At 43.0% G+C, this 18,979-nt stretch overlaps 1 protein-coding gene across 6 annotated transcripts in view; it reads right to left on the reverse strand.

The window, feature by feature from the left end:
* Window positions 1–1,083: 1,083 nt before the first annotated feature.
* ADGRF5 (adhesion G protein-coupled receptor F5) overlaps window positions 1,084–18,979 on the reverse strand; it is a 52,256-nt gene continuing 34,360 nt past the window's right edge. For 5 of the 6 annotated variants that reach the window (XM_079969648.1, XM_079969643.1, XM_079969645.1 and 2 more), the window contains 10 exons: window positions 18,676–18,897; window positions 18,127–18,345; window positions 17,219–17,377; window positions 16,508–16,701; window positions 13,724–13,900; window positions 8,773–10,137; window positions 7,601–7,642; window positions 7,446–7,505; window positions 4,113–4,197; window positions 1,084–2,917 (listed from right to left, as the gene is read on the reverse strand). In XM_079969648.1, the coding sequence (XP_079825774.1) occupies window positions 2,835–2,917; window positions 4,113–4,197; window positions 7,446–7,505; window positions 7,601–7,642; window positions 8,773–10,137; window positions 13,724–13,900; window positions 16,508–16,701; window positions 17,219–17,377; window positions 18,127–18,345; window positions 18,676–18,897 (2,606 nt within the window). In that variant the 3' untranslated portion in view covers window positions 1,084–2,834. The remainder of the gene's footprint in view (window positions 2,918–4,112; window positions 4,198–7,445; window positions 7,506–7,600; window positions 7,643–8,772; window positions 10,138–13,723; window positions 13,901–16,507; window positions 16,702–17,218; window positions 17,378–18,126; window positions 18,346–18,675; window positions 18,898–18,979) is intronic. The other variant, XM_079969644.1, reaches the window with a different exon arrangement.

Genomic DNA, 18,979 nt, shown 5'->3' on the forward strand with positions numbered 1-18,979 from the left:
AAGATTGGGTATTCGAAACTAAAGACTACCAAAAAGATGGCAAAGACTATTAAAAAGACGGCAAAGTGGAGCGGAGAGAGATTTGGACATAGATGTGGGGTCTCCAGGCCGACAGCAGACATTGATGGACACTGGGGATCATAACCGGGAAAGGGGGGAGGGAAATTTGGAATCCAAAGGGTGTAAAATTATACTTTGTTTTTTATTTCTTATTTCATTCTGTTCTGCATATTAAAGAGGGGAATTCGTGGAAGGGAACAGGGGTCGATTTTAGGGGGGGGAAATATTTTTAATATTGGGTCAGTGATAATAAGTTCAAAATCTGGGGTAAGAACTTGCTGAATTAATCTAAGAAAATTGGAATATAAGAGGGGGTGAGGTGGGGAAGTCCGGGAAAGATGTTAACGAAAATAAGGTTTAAGTAAATGTTCTTTTTCTTTCTTTCTCTTTTTTCTGTTATATTTGGAAATTTCAATAAATATTATTTAAAAAAAAATAGAGAGCCGCTGCCGGTCCATGTGGACAGCACTGGGCAGTACGGACCAGTGGTCTGACTCATTAGAAGGCAGCTTCCTATCATTACAGAAATGGATTCATAAGTTAAAGGCACATTTTTTAGGTTTTCATCCTTTAAAAAGCTTGTTTTGTTTCTGGTTTGGTTTGCTTAAAAACACACTCTCTGCTTCTCAAAAGAAGGCCTCTTCTCAAACCTTAACCTTTGATACGTGGGTGTGACCCACTTAGAAATAAGCTGCCTGAGACGCTGTCGTGGAGGCCCTGGACGTTCTGGCATGAGAAAAGTTCACAAGGAGGTAAAGTCACACAGTGTTTCCAGTATGCCTCCAGTTTGGACCAGGAATACAGAGTAGAATAATAATGTTTTCTGGACTCCTACTCCGTCTTGTCTAGTGCCAGTTAAGAGCCGTCTCTGAATTTATCTGTGGAACTGACTGTTCTGGCATGTAGAACGGAACCACCTGAAGCAGCTTCTCCTGTGAACTGCGTACCTCAAGGGGAAACTGCTGGCATGAAACAAAAGCTGGCAAGTAGTTTTAAAAGAAATGGTTAATGGAGGGCAAGGTGTTTGTTTAAACATGGTGCAAGCACCTTTTATTAAGTATGACCATAAATAAATATATATTTACATGTTTACAGAAAAATTAGAAATTTCCCCTTCATTTTAGTAAAGCAAGGTGTATAACTGGAAATTGTTCTCTACTATAAAAGTAAAGTGCTTTATAGAGGGCAGTTTACACAACTGACTTGATAGTCCTAGTACTCTTTCTTAAGCAGAAGTCCTACTTCATTCAACTTCACTCTTTCCCGTGCAGGTCAGTATAGCCTTGTCTCCTGGTGTCCCATCGGCCCTTGTGGGCGCCACAGGAACCCCCTCCCTCGCCCCCTCAAGGCCTCAAAGCCAGTGCGGTGTAGTGGTCAAGAGTCTCGTAATCTGGGGAACCGGGTTCGCGTCTCCGCTCCTCCACCTGCAGCTGCTGGGTGACCTTGGGCCAGTCACACTTCTCTGAAGTCTCCCAGCCCCACTCACCTCACAGAGTGTTTGTTGTGGGGGAGGAAGGGAAAGGAGAATGTGAGCCGCTTTGAGACTCCTTCGGGTAGTGATAAAGCGGGATATCAAATCCAAACTCTTCTTCTCCTGTCCACCTGCCACGCTTTGCTCGGCCTTGGGCTGCTCCTGGAAGCGCAGCCCCCCAGCGGCCTTCAGGAGACAAAGCCTGTGCTGCCCAGCACCTGTGGCCTTTGGGCAGTGCCAGGCGCCCCTTTGGAAGCCGGAGGGAGTGAGGAGAGAGGGGATGAGCTGGGGAGGGGAAGAGGGGAAGCCACAGAGCTAGGGGGGGGTTTCTTTTCCATAAAATGCCACTGCAGGGGGCTCTACACTGCGTGGTGGGGGGGGGCTTAATGGTAGTGCAAATTACAATCCAGACTGAGACTCCAACAGGGAGCAAAAGGTGAAAACACATTATGCCCCACATATGAGGGTCCTGATGCACATCTGCCCCTTGGGCCTGCCATTTAATGCTGAAAGCAGCCCAATTCATTTCAGTCAGAACATGTTTCGCATTTTTCACTTGGCTGTTGCAATGCAAATTGCTAGGCTTTGTCTGTGGTGTGTCCGTGTTTGCACATGCATATCTGAACATCAGTTTTCTTCCAGTGAAGTTGGTATTTTATTGTGCTTTGTGAGAACAAATGCATTATTTGGCTCAAACTTAACTGTGTTAGCTTCTTGAGCAATTTACTTGTGCTTTGTACTAGCAAGGCCCTCATAACCACCATTTTGTAGGAGGGCCCACAACTGTTTTTCTGATTTTCCAGATGTGCCTATATGTATGAAAAGTTTGGGCGGTCCTGCTTCAAACATTGCAAAAAGCACAAAAAACAAACCCACCCAGAAATGCTGCAATCCAGCAAGGAACTCGTTTGAGGTGCCTGGATACCTACTTTGCTGTGCTGTATCTCTCACTCTGCCCTGAAAGCCAGAGTGCCCAGTTGCTCTGGCACATCTACTGGTCCCATGACTGCAACAGGGCTGGGGAAAACACGACCATGTGTTGCAGGATTAGCGGGGATCTGGCACAAGACGGCATTCAGATTCTTACGGCGTTGGGACCCTCAACACTGAATTTCTTCTAGCATCAAGCAGATATTATAATTAACTTTCCAGACAGTGCATGGTATATCGAAGAAATATTTTGTTAAACTAATACACCACAGTTCTGTACAGCCTATACGAAGTCCATGCTTCCATTATTCACCAATTATCTCCATGCTTATTGCCACATCAGGGGAAAGAGCCCAGAGGTCTTCCAAGCTTCTCAGTTTAGCAAAGAGTATGCCTTTGAAGTGCTTTCAGAAGCTGAAGAAGATGCTGGTTCTGTAGAAGAGACTTGATATTTTCCTGCAGGACACAAAGGCAAAGTAATGTTCAAAAAATGTTCTTGCATTATTGGACATGTAAAGCACGCACACAAACCCCTGCTCTGCCACTGTCAATGTGGCTGGCTGTTGCCAGAAAGTGCTCTTCTTGCTTGTTTAAGAGAACACAGCATAAAGTTAAACATTACTGCTTGAACAGTGTGCAGGAATAAACCACATTCAATTGTACTGCAATCACCGTGTACAGTATGCTTTGCCCTTTCCATCCTCCAGAGTCATATTCACAGAGGAGGGGGCTATCAGTGGCCCCCTAGCCAGGATGGCTGGGCTCTGCCTGCCCAGATGGAGACAGCAATGCTCCTGCACACCACTTGCTGGAAACCATGGGAGGGGAGGGAGCTGCTCTGGGGCTCATGTTCTGCTCCCTGGTTTCCCACAGGCATCTAGTGGGCCACGTGGCAATAGGATGCGGGACTAGCTGGGCAGGGCCTCCTCCAGCAGACTCCCACCTTATGCCTGGCTGAAGCGTGGCTTCCATTAAGGCAGAGCTGTCCCTCTGCTCAGCTCTGGAATGGGGCCAGGGTCCCCGCAGCCACAGGAAGACCCTGAAATGGGGGGCGGGTCTTGGGGTAGAGAGAGGATGGCGCTGATCCAGCCTGGGATATGCTGGATTGCAAGTCTGTCTTGCTGCTGTTGAGTGGCAGCATTTGACCTGATCTGTGCCCAGACTCCTCAAGCTCATGCGGCCATCGGGGTCTGTTTAGAGCCCAGGCCCCCTCCCCTTCCTCACTGTCTGCTGCCACTGCAGATACATTGCTGCCCTCTAAGCGTGGGAGTTTGGATTGCACCCTTATTCTGGCAAGAGGGGTTGGGCTGAGCTGTTGAAGGCCATCCAAGACAATGTTGTACGTGGGTCTCCATTGTTGAAGTGCAGCCTTTTAGGCACTGTTATCGCAGAGGCCCCCAACTGCTTTTGGAGGCTGATGGTAACCATGCTTGGAAAGCGCCTTCCCCTCATAATGAACTGAACCATCAGGGCATCACTTCCAGCAAGCAATGCTTTGCGCATCTGGCTTCTACGGCATATCTGGCTTGTTGATGTTTTAGCACAGCAGTTGGCCTTGCAGTGCCTTGAAATGGCATGAATCTGAAGGCCCAACTTACAGAAGGGCATTTGAAATTGTACAAGGAAGTTGGTTGCTGATTACATACTGTACCTGTTTTGCCAAACCAGTTGTTTAAAGTTTTTGAGAATGGAGAACTGATGGAAAGCATAGGCGCTGACATGCCTTGGGATGTTGACTGTAAGACACAAACACATATTAGTGAAAAGCAAGCAGCATTTTCTATAGCACAGGCTTTTATTTTGTCTTAGCTTTAATCTGGCATTTGTGGAAAACCTCAAACTTAAAACTAAGTTAACTAACTTAAAACTAAGGATTGTCAAATTGAGCCCTGAACCAAATCAGGGGGCCCTTGCACAGTCCTCGTGCAAACCATAAGCACAGATAGAAAAGTGTTGGAGATAGCAAACATATCCCTTGCACCAGAGTATGTATGGCGGAACCATATGGACCACGGAGGGCAGCTGCACTTTTAGCCCCACCCCAAACTTTGTGTTCCTCCCTTTAACTATTCCCCATGGTGCATATGTATCCTGACAAAGTCCAAGGGTCCTGGTCACATGCAGCCCCCGCACACAAACAGGAATTTGCACACAGAGCTTTCTATACAACCAAAGAAAAAGGATCCAACATTGTCTGAAAGCAGCACCCCCCCCCCCCGCACACTGGGGGCTGCTAACGGGGCATTTAAAGGTGTTGTGGTGCTCAGGCCTCTGAGGAGGGCCACTCTGAGCTTGCTAGCGTTCTTTTAAGTATTTAGCAATCTTAGGAAGTTATCAAACAAAACTTGCAGGTCCTCTTCAAGGCAATTTCTGTGAAATGAGACAGACTGGCTGCTCCAATTGATAAGTTGCTCAAGAGTCCTCAAGAGCCGCTAATTTCTCCCCATCTGTAGTGAACGCTTCCTGCTTTTGTCTTACTTTCAAGTTCTTGGACCCTACATTGTTTGCCCTTCCTTTCTCCTAGATACTAGGATGCATCTTCCATGAGGTGGGTTTGTCTGAGATCAGGTAGTCCCTAGGAGTTATTTTCCGCAAGAACTGCTACACAATAAGTGTGAATGAATGCTGAATAATCACCCTTCCCCCACCCCCCAACAAATGTAAATACTTTACAAAAAATGCTAAGGCACATCTCCTGCTTTGTTGTTGTTTAGTCGTTTAGTCGTATCCGACTCTTCATGACCCCATGGACCAGAGCACACCAAGCACTCCTGTCTCCCACTGCCTCCCACAGTTTGGTCAGACTCATGCTGGTAGCTTCGAGAACACTGTCCAATCATCTCGTCCTCTGTCGTCCCCTTCTCCTTGTGCCCTCCATCTTTCCCAGCATCAGGGTCTTTTCCAGGGAGTCTTCTCTTCTCATGAGGTGGCCAAAGTCTTGGAGCCTCAGCTTCAGGATCTGTCCTTCCAGTGAGCACTCAGGGCTGATTTCCTTAAGAATGGAGAGGTTTAATCTTCTTGCAGTCCATGGGACTCTCAAGAGTCTCCTCCAGCACCATAATTCAAAAGCATCAATTCTTCGGCGATCAGCCTTCTTTATGGTCCAGCTCTCACTTTCATGCATCACTACTGGGAAAACCATAGCTTTTACTATACGGACCTTTGTTGGCAAGGTGATGTCTCTACTTTTTAAGATGCTGTCTAGGTTTGTCATTGCTTTCCTCCCAAGAAGCAGGCGTCTCTTAATTTCGTGGCTGCTGTCACCATCTGCAGTGATCATGGATCCCAAGAAAGTAAAATCTCTCACTGCCTCCATTTCTTCCCCTTCTATTTGCCAGGAGATGATGGGACCAGTGGCCATGATCTTAGTTTTTTTCATGTTGAGCTTCAGACCATATTTTGCACTCTCCTCTTTCACCTTCATTAAAAGGTTATTTAATTCCTCCTCACTTTCTGCCATCAAGGTTGTGTCATCTGCATATCTGAGGTTGCTGACATTTCTTCCGGCAATCTTTATTCCGGCTTGGGATTCATCCAGTCCAGCCTTTCGCATGATGAATTCTGTGTATAAGTTAAATAAGCAGGGAGACAATATACAGCCTTGTCGTACTCCTTTCCCAATTTTGAACCAATCAGTTGTTCCATATACAGCTCTAATTGTTTCTTCTTGTCCCACATAGAGATTTCTCAGGAGACAGATGAGGTGATCAGGCACTCCCATTTCTTTAAGAACTTGCCATAGTTAGCTGTGGTCAACACAGTCAAAGGCTTTTGCATAGTCAATGAAGCAGAAGTAGATGTCTTTCTGGAACTCTCTAGCTTTCTCCATAATCCAGCGCATGTTTGCAATTTGGTCTCTGGTTCCTCTGCCCCTTCGAAATCCAGCTTGTACTTCTGGAAGTTCTCGGTCCACATACTGCTTGAGCCTACCTTGTAGAATTTTAAGCATAACTCTGCTAGCGTGTGAAATGAGTGCAATTGTGCAGTAGTTGGAGCATTCTTTGGCACCGCCCTTCTTTGGGATTGGGATGTAGACTGATCTTCTCCAATCCTCTGGCCACTGCTGAGTATTTCAAACCTGCTGGCATATTGAGTGTAGCACCTTAACAGCATCATCTTTTAAAATTTTAAATAGTTCAGCTGGAATACCATCACTTCCACTGGCCTTGTTATTTGCAATGCTTTCTAAGGCCCATTTGACTTCACTCTCCAGGATGTCTGGCTCAAGGTCAGCAACCACACTACCTGGGGTGTACGAGACATCCATTTCTTTCTGGTATAGTTCCTCTGTGTATTCTTGCCACCTCTTCTTGATGTCTTCTGCGTCTGTTAGGTCCTGCTATGCAGGAGCTAAATTAAGAATTCACTATATAGGTAACTCACAGTGCAATGGCATGCATGTTTACTCAGGGATGCTGAATAGTAGCCTAGCCTTTGGTTTAGGGTTAGCATGGGGCGGGGGAATTGGGTTCTTATGCTTTTAGCAGCTGTATGACAGGCAGAAATTCAACAGATCAAGGCTTTTTTAGTATGGAAATGCAATTATGAGAAAAGTTTCTCCATGACAGTACTCTCTCTAATCGTGTGTTATGCCATGCCTGCACAGCAACCATCCAAATGTTGCCACTGATTCAAAAAGGTTGGCAGCCCCTGCTGTAAACCATTATGCCTTAAACATAAGAAAGACAGTCCATTACAAAATCCTGTTTGATGAGGGTGGTGGTGATGGTGATATGTTTTTTCCATTCCCTCATTCCCTCCCTTTTCCTTATTGTGAACAGTTTCAAACACATACTCTTTATAAAGGTTGATAAAATAAAGGTTTTCTCATTCATTGTTGAGGGATTAAAATCAGAGGGAGTCTATTAAAAATTAGGCAGAGTGCAAGATTTAAAACAGTGCTTCCATTAGCAGTGGACATCTTCTGCATTTAGAAGAGCACCTTTGGCTCCAACCCACTATTTATTCCTGGAAATAATACTACCTTTGTGTGTTGTGAACTCCAGCTGGAGAGGGAACACTTTTTCCACAGAGCTTCCCATACCTGCACATTTGAAACAGAGGAAAGCCAATATCAAATAATCTCTGCAATTCAATATAATAAAATAAAGCTCTAATATTTTAAAATTCATTTCCTACCGTTCTATCTGAGAGGATTCCAAGCAGCAGAATGAATAATCCCTGCAAAATATTTTCATATTAATATTATACACATTTGTAAAACGGGACCCTAGATGCCTGAATCTAAAGGCCAAAGGATCTCTCTAATGTAATTCCAAAGAAAGAACAGCATTTCTGAACACTGATTGCCAAAGTGTATGGGGGAAAACATGGAGCCTAGGAGAAAAATAAGCGAGAAGTTTTGGATAACATTCTGGGGATTACAAACTAATCCTGATAACAAGCTTCAAAAGGTCAACAAGCAACATACTGGGGAAAGAGACCTCCCATTGCAATCCTGTGCATTTCCTACTGAGTTCAATGAGACTTAGTCCCTGTTAAGTGGGATCAGAATTGTAGTGTAACAGACCCTCCAAGTACCCCTATTTTTCCAGGGTCAGTTCCAGTTTCTGATTTGATCCTGGAATGAGACCTCCCCAGGTATAGGGCAGTATATTAAACAAACAAACAAAAACAAACAAACAAACACATATATAATGGAACAAGGAATCTTTCACAAACATTTGCCCCGCATGCAATTCTGGATTCAGTCTAGAGGTGACTTTGAACTCACAGTCACAGGTGTTAATTTAGGATCAGGGCTGGCACTACAGTGCTTTGATCTCAGCATTTCTCAGGTCAGGAAATATATACTTATAGTAAGTTTAATAGGAATATGTCCAGGAGAAACAGGCCTGGGTCATAGGTCATGTGATGGCACAGGCTCTAGGAAAGGGGACTGCAGCCCCTTCACTCCTCCTGGGTTGTGTCAACAGGAGTGTGTGAATCTGCACTTGCATTGCTAGCGAAGTCTATTCAAACTCCTGAATGGGGGGGGGGGCAAGGTAAGGGGGGTAGCAGTCTAAGACATAGAGCAACAAAGATAGGGCCAGGTTCAGTTAACGGCTCACTATCACAGTATTCCACCGAATTTTAGCCATTTCCTTTCTAGGATGGGCAAGAGGAGAACGGGGCCAGGCTTAGCACAGAAGTCCAAATTCAGTGACATCGCTAGACTCTTACCGCATGAAAAGTAACTATATGAATCACCTCCTCGTGTGTACAGTGGTAATGAGGAGTCCCAAGAAATGTTGACAATATTTTTTTATCAGTTAAGCATAGCAAACAGCTAGTATCTTTTATCTACTTACCTGAAAAGCATTGAAAAGAGTAAATAAGTAGTGGAATGCTCTAGGGCTTCCAGGGATAACTGTAGCAAGACCAAATAACCAGGTGAGGCCTAAGAGTGATGTCAGAACACCGATACACTTGGTGATGCGATACAATGAGCTCTTTTCTTTATTTATTGATTTTTCGCCAATGGAACGTCTTTGCATTTTTGCTATGACCACAATGGTAACAATCACATTGACAGCGACAATGATCATGGCAGGAATGACTAAGGCCAAGAGAGCTCTACTCTCATCCCAGTTGAGTAAACAGACCTTTTTTCTTGTGTAATGTGGGTGGGTGCTGCTTACGGTGATAGCAGATATAGCTAGTGGGCAAAAGTATCCCAAGCAGAAGCTAAGAGCTTTCATGATGGTCTTGCTTGCATTATGTACGATAAAGACTATGTGGTAGAACACCATGAGGCCCAAGGTTAGCATCCAAAAGAAGACACAGAGGTAGAAAAACTGAACAAAGAATGCTGCTGCTATGCAGAGCCAGGCCTGGTCCATTTTCGTGTTTGTGTCATGCATTGCTGCTACCACAATGAACCAGACGTCTGCAATCAGGAGAGAAATCACTATGTTCAGTATGCAAACATGGCGCATGTAGGATATTCTTGCTTTGGTCACTGATTTCCACACGACAAATTCTATGCCAATGCAGGCCACCAGGCTCAATATAGAAATGCTCACACCAATGTAAGACATGTAATCCAACGTGTCCCATGGATCGTGACCAGGAGACATCAAAATGGAGAATGAAGTCAAGTGATTACAGGAGCAAGTGACATTGTTCCCATTCTCTGTGGTTTCACAGCCAGTAACGTCCCAACCTCCACCATCTTCTGAGAAGCTGAAATTCCAAAATACACATCGAGGATTTTTCAGGGTCTTGTTATACTTTGTAAATGTCATAATGATCCTGAAATCTTTGCTTAGCCTGCTGTTGGCATTGATTAGTGTTGTCATCACCAAACCATTTACTATGAATTCATCCATCTTCTTATACTGTGGAATAATAGGCCCCAAAGATGAGTAAGCCACACTGATGATGGTGGAGTCTCCTGTTTTATTTTTTGCTTCGTTAATTAGCACACTACCACTGAGGTTTGAGGGCTTGGAGAATACAAAGCTCTGGTCGTAGTCTGAAACCTTGTTTTTGTCAATGACCACACCTTTGAGCTGGAGGTTGTCATAGCTGATGGAAGGAATAGAATTGTTAATAGGTTGAAGGGAGTCAGAAAATTGCTCCACTGAAGCCAGTAATTGAGAAGTTCCATTCACAAAATCCTTCCAAGTTTTTGTTGGACTGCTGATAACCGTGTCTACTGTGGATAAAAAATTCTGCAATAATAAGAGAATAAAGAGATATTACTAAAGTCCAGTAACAAAATTATCAGTGTGCATTAGAAATTCCAATCCCTTTTCATTTAACACTAATCCACCTACCAACTTTTCAAATTATTATTATTATTATTATTATTATTATTATTATTATTTATTGAATTTATATATCACCCTTCATTCAAAGTTCACAGGGTAGTTTACAATATATAAATCCCAAAATACGAGGGACCACTAAGGGCGCATCAGAAGATGGCTGACAATAACATCTCTCCGACCCACACGAGGTAATTTGGAGGCTGTGATGGGAGGAAATAGCCTCCCTACCCCCCCCAGGATTGTGGTGGGGGACTGCCCTTGCCTGCTGTGCCCTATACCACCCCCAAATTTGTGGGGATGGGGGCACTAGGCACAATGCCCTCCTGTGGGATTTCGGCGCTCCTGGACGCCGTCTCTGATCCGTGCCACTAGCTGCAAGAACTTCAAAAGAAACGATTAGGATGAAGTGAATGCACATATTTCAAGGAAGGGGAGTAAAGACTGCTAACATAAGAGATCTCTGATAAAACAAGACGAGTCGGAGGAACAAGTATAAATCATGAGAAGATACGCCAAGACTCGGTATGGCAAAGGGACTGATGGGGGAGGGGAAAAAACTTTCCTTTCTTTCCCTTATGTGATTAAACAAGAATCCCCCCCCCCTCACAAGTCAGAAATGTCGTTTTAAGGACTTAAGCTGTGGATTTAAGACTGTGTGGAGATAAACTTTCGAACCAAAGCATGTTTTAAGAAGAGCGTGGAAAGTATAAGGGCTTTGGAATGATGCAGTTAAAAATTCTGTCGCCATATTGGGAAGTTCTGTCGGAGGACTTAAGTCTGAGAGGAGAAATAGAGAAATAGAGGTGTTTTTATATTGTGGGTGAAACTCCTCAGTGGGACTTAAGAACAACAGTTCTGTAATTAATGATGGAAAGAGTGCTGTTATCTATGAAGGCGATTATATATGGAAACCATCTCGATTTGAGGATTGGAAGAACGGAAAAATTCACACAGGATTATTATTGGTGTTTATCGGCTTAAGGAGACTATCAGAAGAGATCATAAAGAAAAAAGAGAAAATATATGAACAAGATGTGATGTGGAAACAGCAAGATAAGACTGGATTGAACTGATTGGACTGATTTGGACATTAACGCAGTGGCAAGAAGATGATCAGAATCCCCCTTCGGATCTTGAAATATGGGTTCCCTCAACAAAATTTAAAATTTGGCTTTGTAATTTGGAATCTATGTGATGTGATTTGATTTGATTTGATTTGATTTGATTTGATTTGATTGGCCGGTTAATAAAAATTATTTTGTTAAAAAAAATCCCAAAATATATAACATAAGAATAAGCAAAACAATAACCCAGCCACCCACCCTCTCGTTTTAAAGGCCATAGATAGTTTCACTAGCCATTTGAAAGGTCAAATGGTTGAAAGCTCAAGCTCCTCTCATATTTCAAATACATTATTAGATACAGATACTGATTTTATCATATTGTGATGCTGTCATATCCAACAGTCAATCAACCTATAACATCCACAGCAAGCCATGAGGCTGTGCTGTAGAACAGTCTGAGGTCCTGCACACGTATTTGTTTCATGGTAGAAACTGAAACTTTGCCTCAGTTTGCTCATTATTATTTAGGAAAAGTATAGTTCTTGATTTAACTTCTGTAAGAATTATTGAAACAAACTCTTGATATTTCCACATTGATCCTGATGCTTTCTCATTTTCTTCTTTCCTGATCTACTCTGTCATGCTCTTGTGAATAGGTGTGTGAATCTGAACTTATTCCTATGGTTTATCTAATAGCATTGAAATAAAAGCTTGACATAACTGAAATATGACATGAGATTCTCCACCACGAACCTTCCTTGACCTTGGTACAAACCTGATACCAGCCTCATCTCAAAACATGTCCTAAAGGCACTCTGAGAAACACCCTCAAACCTTGCATAAATCAAGCTGTCTATTCAACTCCTGAATGGGAGTCAGCAGACAAAAGATAGCCAGTTCACTCCAGCTGCTTGATAAGAAGTGTGGGAACTAGAGATTGACCTTGGACATTCGAGATGTCGACAGGAGAAGCCTTAGTAACTGCATTTTGCAAGATAAACTATTTGTTGGAACAGCTTCATAAAAAAATGGATGTTATGACTATTAAAACTGACATTTTGGGACCAAAAGTGAACACCAATACAGAAATTATTCAGGATTTGGCACAGGAATCTATTTTAACAGGACAAATTGTTGAAAAGGAGGAGAAAGTTGCTGTTGTCAAACCTAAAGCAATACAAGGGGGAGCCTTAGTCTTACAGAGGCAAATTGAAGACTATAAGTTGAGGCCCTTTATGATTGAAACTAGAAAAAGTCAGACTTTGAAGATCGGAGCCCGGCCTGGACTGGAAAAGGAAAGTTGGAAAGATCCCTCTATGCAGGGATTAACTGACTTTTGGAATATGGACTTGGGTCAGGAGGAGATTGGAGCTCGGGGGGCCTTTGGAGTTGGAGGAATTTTGAAATATGCCCTGAAATACTTTATGGATCCTAGCTTTAATTGTGGAAATTTGGCTGACCTGTCAAGAGGGAGTGGAGGTGTCGTTGGATTGGAGTTTCCTCGAGATCTGCTCTTTAGCATCAAAGAATATGAAGAAGAACTGCAGAAGGGACGTGGAAAAGAGTTAAGAGCCTCGGACATAAGATCTCCAGGTTGATGGACTGTATGGAGTGGACAGAAGTGTCTGGCAGAGCCCGAGACCGGGGAGAGGAGATTGTGGAAGAAGATTGGAAGATTTAAAGTCTATATATAGAAATACTGTAAAATTAATGAGTGACAGGAAAATGTTGGAATGGATTTTTATGGCCTTAGTAGAAATGCTATAAGGAGTTAAGCTTAAATAAGTATACTAATTTTAATGGAAATAAGATTAAAAATATGTTAAGACATTTATATGATAGAAAATGGAGAAAGATGGAAAGGAATTGCTAAATATAATTAATGGAAGTGGAATACAAAGAGGGAGGTGAGAGGAGGTAGATGATATAAGGGAATGAAAGTTAGAATATGGAAAAGGTATGATGTATGTTTTTAAATTGTTTTTGTTTTGTTTTGTTTTGTTCATTGTGTTAGACGATGTGTTAAGGTTGTGTTTTGTATTGTATTGGGTTTTTTTTCTTGATCTTCTTGGTTTTTCCCCCTCTCTTGTCTCTTTTTCCTTTTTAAAAAGTAATAAATATTATTATTATTTTTTTAAAAAAAACGATAGCCAGTTCAGCCACAGCCCACTAAGATGACTTTCATGCAAACATTTAATTTGCAAGATGGGCGAGGTGAGAAGCAGGCAGAAATTCTGGGATGAATTTAAATGTATAACAAAACTAGCTGAAGGAGAAAACAAGCTTGTGTCATCTTCCATGTGACAGCCCTTTAGATATTTGAAGATGGCTCTCAGTCTCCTCTTTTCCAGGCTAAGCATATCCAACTAGTGCAGATGAAAAGAAAGGAGTTCTCAGCTTCTGCAAAGTCTTCTGTAACTTACTTCCATTGTTTCCTGCTCAGCAGCTACCGGCACGACTGAAACCATATTCAAAATTTCCACAACAGCTTTCAGGTTTGCAACAGCTTTCATACTTTGCTGCTGTTTCTTGATGGTACGGTTCAGGTGGCTGAGGAATTCAGGCAAATTCTTCTTTTGCTCAGGACTAGACACCAAAGACTGGAATTAAAGTTAAATGTGTTAAACACGGAGTAAATTGCACTTAAGGCTTGTTATTAAATAGAAAGCCCACAGATTCTCTTCAGCCAGCTGGAAGAGGCACAGAATGTTGTGAAATTAATTCTAGAAGGGAATCTTGCTTCACAAAAGTGCAATTTCCTGATTTCCCAGGTGACTGTCACTTGTGGCACAACCAACCTTTCCTGGTTTGGCTCCCACGGCTTCAGCAGCTAAATGATAGAGACACACTGAACAGGACGGGATTCTCTTTGGTGTTTCTTTGTTCAATGAAATTGGACGGAGCTGGGGGAGGAAAGTGGATTTCTGTTCGAAAAGCTTTGGATGCCCTGGGAGCCTTGCTACAGAGAGGTGGAAACACTATTCAGCAGTATGCAACTTGGGGCACATCTACACTTGTGTTTGTAATGTTAGGAAAGGTTAAGGAAGAGTTGTGATAACGCAAAGGGACAAATGACTTGTTGCTTGTAACATCCTTAATTTGTTATTAAAATGTGACACCAGAGGGCGCTGCAGAGCAAGTGTTTTGACGAAAATAAACCATTTTTAAGTATAAATATGCCCTGAGACATTTTAGAACAATAGATCTAATATCATTCTAATAACGTTAAAACCGGTCAGAGTAGATACAGCCCCAGTGCCAAATTCATTTCCATAACATCCATAGCTGGAGATCACATCAGGTGTGCAGTTTAGTGCTAATGCAGCGGCCTAATGTGTTGGCTCCATTGCCATTCTGGGGGCTTCCCGAAGGGGGGTTAATATTGCAAGTGGGTTGCTCAGATACCACAAACTGGTCATTGACACTGGGGTCTTTTTCACTTGCTAGATTTTCTGCTGAAAGGGAAAACCCAGGTCAATGCAAAAAAAAATCAGGTTGGGACTTTGATGCAGACAAGGTTGTATGGCTGCTGTGACAGCAAAACAAAGCCCACATTCCAATGCATGAGCAGCAGCCCCACAAGAAACTCTCCTCCCTGAGCCCCGGACAGAGCTGGAGGCTGCCCTTCGCCCTGTTCTCACAGAAGCTCAGGGATTGTGATGGCAGCGAAGGAATAAAGATCCCCTCCCCCATGATTCTGGCTCCCCCCCCCCCCCTGAACAGTCATGGGAGATGTGGGAAAGGATAGATGCTTATTATTATATTAATAATATAAATAAATAAATAAACCTGTTCCTGGGCTTATCTCACTTATTTCTTTGCAAGCTGTTCAAAGACCATCTGTTTTAAGGGACAGCGCAAAGCTTCTAAAGAACCTACACCATAGCTGTCAACGTTTCCCTTTTTTAAAGGGAAATTCCCTTATTCCGAATAGGATTCCTCACAAGAAAAGGGAAAAGTTGACAGCTATGACTTACACAAAACCCCAAAATGATATACTTGAAATCAAACTCACTCGGGTGTCTTCAATTTGTCATAAAGTGGAGATAACCCAGTATATACAGCCCTTGAAGTCTTTGAAGAGCTTACAAAAAAATAAGCGAGATCAGCCCCTGAGGAAAGCTTACCAGAGACAAAACGTGTTGGACTACTAATAAAATAATAAGCACTCATCCTGCCAGAGGTACAGGGCAGCCCAGCCGAGGCATCTCGGGCAGCAGAAGCCCCCAAGGCACTTCCCCCGCAGGTGGCAGAGGCAGCGTGGAGGGTGGCAGTGGGGGGCATGGCAGCAGGGCCAGTTGGCAGAGGCAGCAAGAGTGGCAGACTGTCTGGCCAGAGTGGTGCATGCTCTGGTTATCTCCCGCTTGGACTACTGCAGTGCGCTCTATGTGGGGCTACCTTTGAAGGTGACCCAGAAACTATAATTAATCCAGAATGCGGCAGCTAGATTGGTGACTGGGAGCGGCCACCATATAACACCGGTCTTGAAAGACCTACATTGGCTCCCATACATTTCCAAGCACAATTCTGTTGGTGCTGACCTTTAAAGCCCTAAACGGCCTCAATCCTGTATACCTGAAGGAGCGTCTCCACCCCCATTTTTCAGCCCAGACACTGAGGTCCAGCTCCGAGGACCTTCTGGCGGTTCCCTCACTGTGAGAAGCGAAGGTACAGGGAACCAGGCAGAGGGCCTTCTCGGTAGTGGCTCCCACCCTGTGGAACACCTTTCCATCATATGTCAAAGAAATAAACAACCATTGGACTTTTAGAAGACATCTGAAGGCAGCCCTGCTTAGGGAAGTTTTTAATGTTTGATGTTTTATCACTTTAATCATCATCATCATCATCATCATCTGTTGGGAGCTGCCTAGAGTGGCTGGGGAAACCCAGCCAGATAGGCAGGGAATAAATAATAAATTATTATTATTATTATTATTATTATTATTATTATTATTATTATTATTATTCTACTCCTATGTGTTTCCTCCAAATGAATGCTTCATACTTTGTGACCTCTCTGTCACCATTTTAAAAGCTCTTAAACCTGCTGATATATCCCAGCAATGTTCTGTTTACATATGTGCTCAACTCGTTTTGCACAAGGCTGCTAATTTGAGTTGTTGCAGTGTATAATGTTTAGTTTTAAAAATCTATTTCTCTGAATAGTCTGGAGGCAACCTGTGCTCCAGACAAAGGGATGCTTTTACCTCTGCAGAGCTGAGAAGGTTGTCCACTGGGACAGCTAGGCAGCTATTTCCCACGATTTCCCACAAATTATGTTTGCACTTATAGGTGATACTTCCTCTGACAGGGTGGTTTGCCTCATTCCTGCAAGGCCTTGTGAGCTCAGCTCCATCCTCTCCGGTGCCAATCTCTGAAGAACTGCATGCTACCTTCTTTGCTGTGAAAGAAAGGAGAAGAGACGTTGTTTTATCTCTTGAAACATCAGGACGCCATACAGTGTAGACAAGTGTAATGTATGGATAAGTATAAGGACATTTGATCACATTGATACAAAATATAGTAAGCTGCAAATAAACACACACACGGATAATAATAAGATTTGCATATATACGTAGCAATAGAGTATACCTTCCTCTGCACTTTTTATTTATTGTTTCTTTTTTTGTTCAGTTGAAATACAAAATTAATACCAAGAAAGGACACCAGCCGTCTACAGATGCAAAGTGTCTCTCTTCCTTTTCCCATTTTTATTGATGTAAGACACTTCGAGAGACAATACTTGTTTGAAGAGTGGGATAGAAATACAGTAAATAAATAAAATTAACTGACAGAAAATGCCCAAATTAATATACTTTATTTGCATCATTAGTAAACATTTTGCACAATTTGCAAATATAACTGGGCTATGGCAACTCTAAAGATATCATATGCCATTGCCCACATTTTCTCCTTACCTGGTAAAAGTTTTAGGACCATTGGTGAACTTTGAACATGCCCATCAATTTGGTTCCTGAACTCACAATGCACAATGTGCTCTCTAGAATTGCAGTGAGCTTCTGTGAAATTTACTGTGTGTTGATAGCAGCCTTTTCCTCTTCTTTCTGTAGGAAAAGCTTTTGTATAGAATGAGGTAAATTCAGACAGCAAGTAGAGTTAGTGAGAGCTGACTTTTGTGTCTGAAATGTAACTGTTTTTTCTCTGTGAACTGCTTTGGGAGCTTGGAATGAGGAGCTGCCACTAAATATTGTAAACATAAATAGAGCCATTGGCTTGATTTACGTTTTCGAATGGTGCAGGGCATAACTAAGGTGACAGTGTGAGCACAAGTTACGCTGAGGTGATCCATTTAAAATAATACAAAATTACCTTCTCCCCCATGCACACATAGCATGTGCTCTAACTAGTCCTTTCTGTGCCCAAGGCAGGGCATTAACTCAAAACGGATCAGCACTGAGCTGAGTGAAGGATGGTTTAAGGGAGCTCCTGCTGAAAATCCAAGTTTCCGTTTCTCAGGTAAACTCCTGCTCAGAAGCTGCTATGCAAAAAAACTGGAGGCAGCTGCTGCCTGCTATTGTCGCCTCCTGTTTTCCCATTGCCTTCCAGTGGTATTCAGTAGGTCAACAAGTTTTTCTGCCCTACGAAAAGCCGCTCTATGTTAACCCAAAACCCACATTAAACCTCTGAGCAAGTTGGTCTCTAAGCTCTTCACTGACTGTCTTGAAAAGTTAAGTCTGGACTGAAGAGAAAACGTTAAAATAATTCTAGCTCTAGAACCTCTGGTTGTCCACTGGCCCCTCTGTCCAGAGTGCACCTTTGTCACGCCACTGCCATTCAGGTTGCCACCCAGCCAGTGGTTGCTTACCTGCCTGAACAAAGAGAGGCCTTTGTTGAACAGAGAACTTCACGGTGTAATTTCCTCTCTTGCTTGTACAACACCTTAGAACCTGAGTCCCTGGACAAGGGATGGATGCATTTATGGGATCTCTTATAATGTCTTTTTTCAGTGGCAAAGGAAACACGTCGATTTGCATGTGTGCAGAGCTGTTCAGAAATCTTTGGGAAAAGGTGCAGGTATAGTTGCCTAAAAACAATTAAACCAGATGCTCTTTAGCCAACAGCACAAGCAAGCAAGTAACTAAGATCTGTCTAAATTAGCACCAGCAGCCACAGCAGCGCATTTAGGGAAGTTTAAAGTTTGAAGTTTTATTCTGTTTTTAGTCCTCTATTGGGAGCCACCCAGAGTGGTTGGGGAAACCCAGCCAGATGGGCAGGGTATAAATTATTATTATTATTATTATTATTATTATTATTATTAAACACAATACAGGTACACACATGGTGGAAATTGTATTGTGAAGGTGGTTTTCATTGCTCTATTTGTTTTTGGTTCTGACCAATGCAATTCACTCACCAGCCCAGTCCAGATTAGCACTGCCGACAGTCAGCACAGACACTGCCCCCTTTCTGCTCTGCCTGGTGGTGTGCCACACGCTGTCAACCTGCTTAGTAGAGCTTCCACTTTGGATTTGCCAGGTGACGCTGTCAAAGTTGCTCACATCACTGTTGCAGCTTAGAGAGAAACGTTGTCCCTCAGAAACCTTGCCACTTGTTCTAGAAGGTATGCTCACCTTTGCTGGTGAAACATAAACATTGGGGATTTGATTGTGAGTTCATTATTTTGTTTATTTAAGGAGATTGTCTCCCACTTTGCACAA

The sequence above is a fragment of the Podarcis cretensis genome (assembly GCF_951804945.1).
Source record: "Podarcis cretensis genome assembly, chromosome: 3".
Taxonomy (NCBI): domain Eukaryota; kingdom Metazoa; phylum Chordata; class Lepidosauria; order Squamata; family Lacertidae; genus Podarcis; species Podarcis cretensis.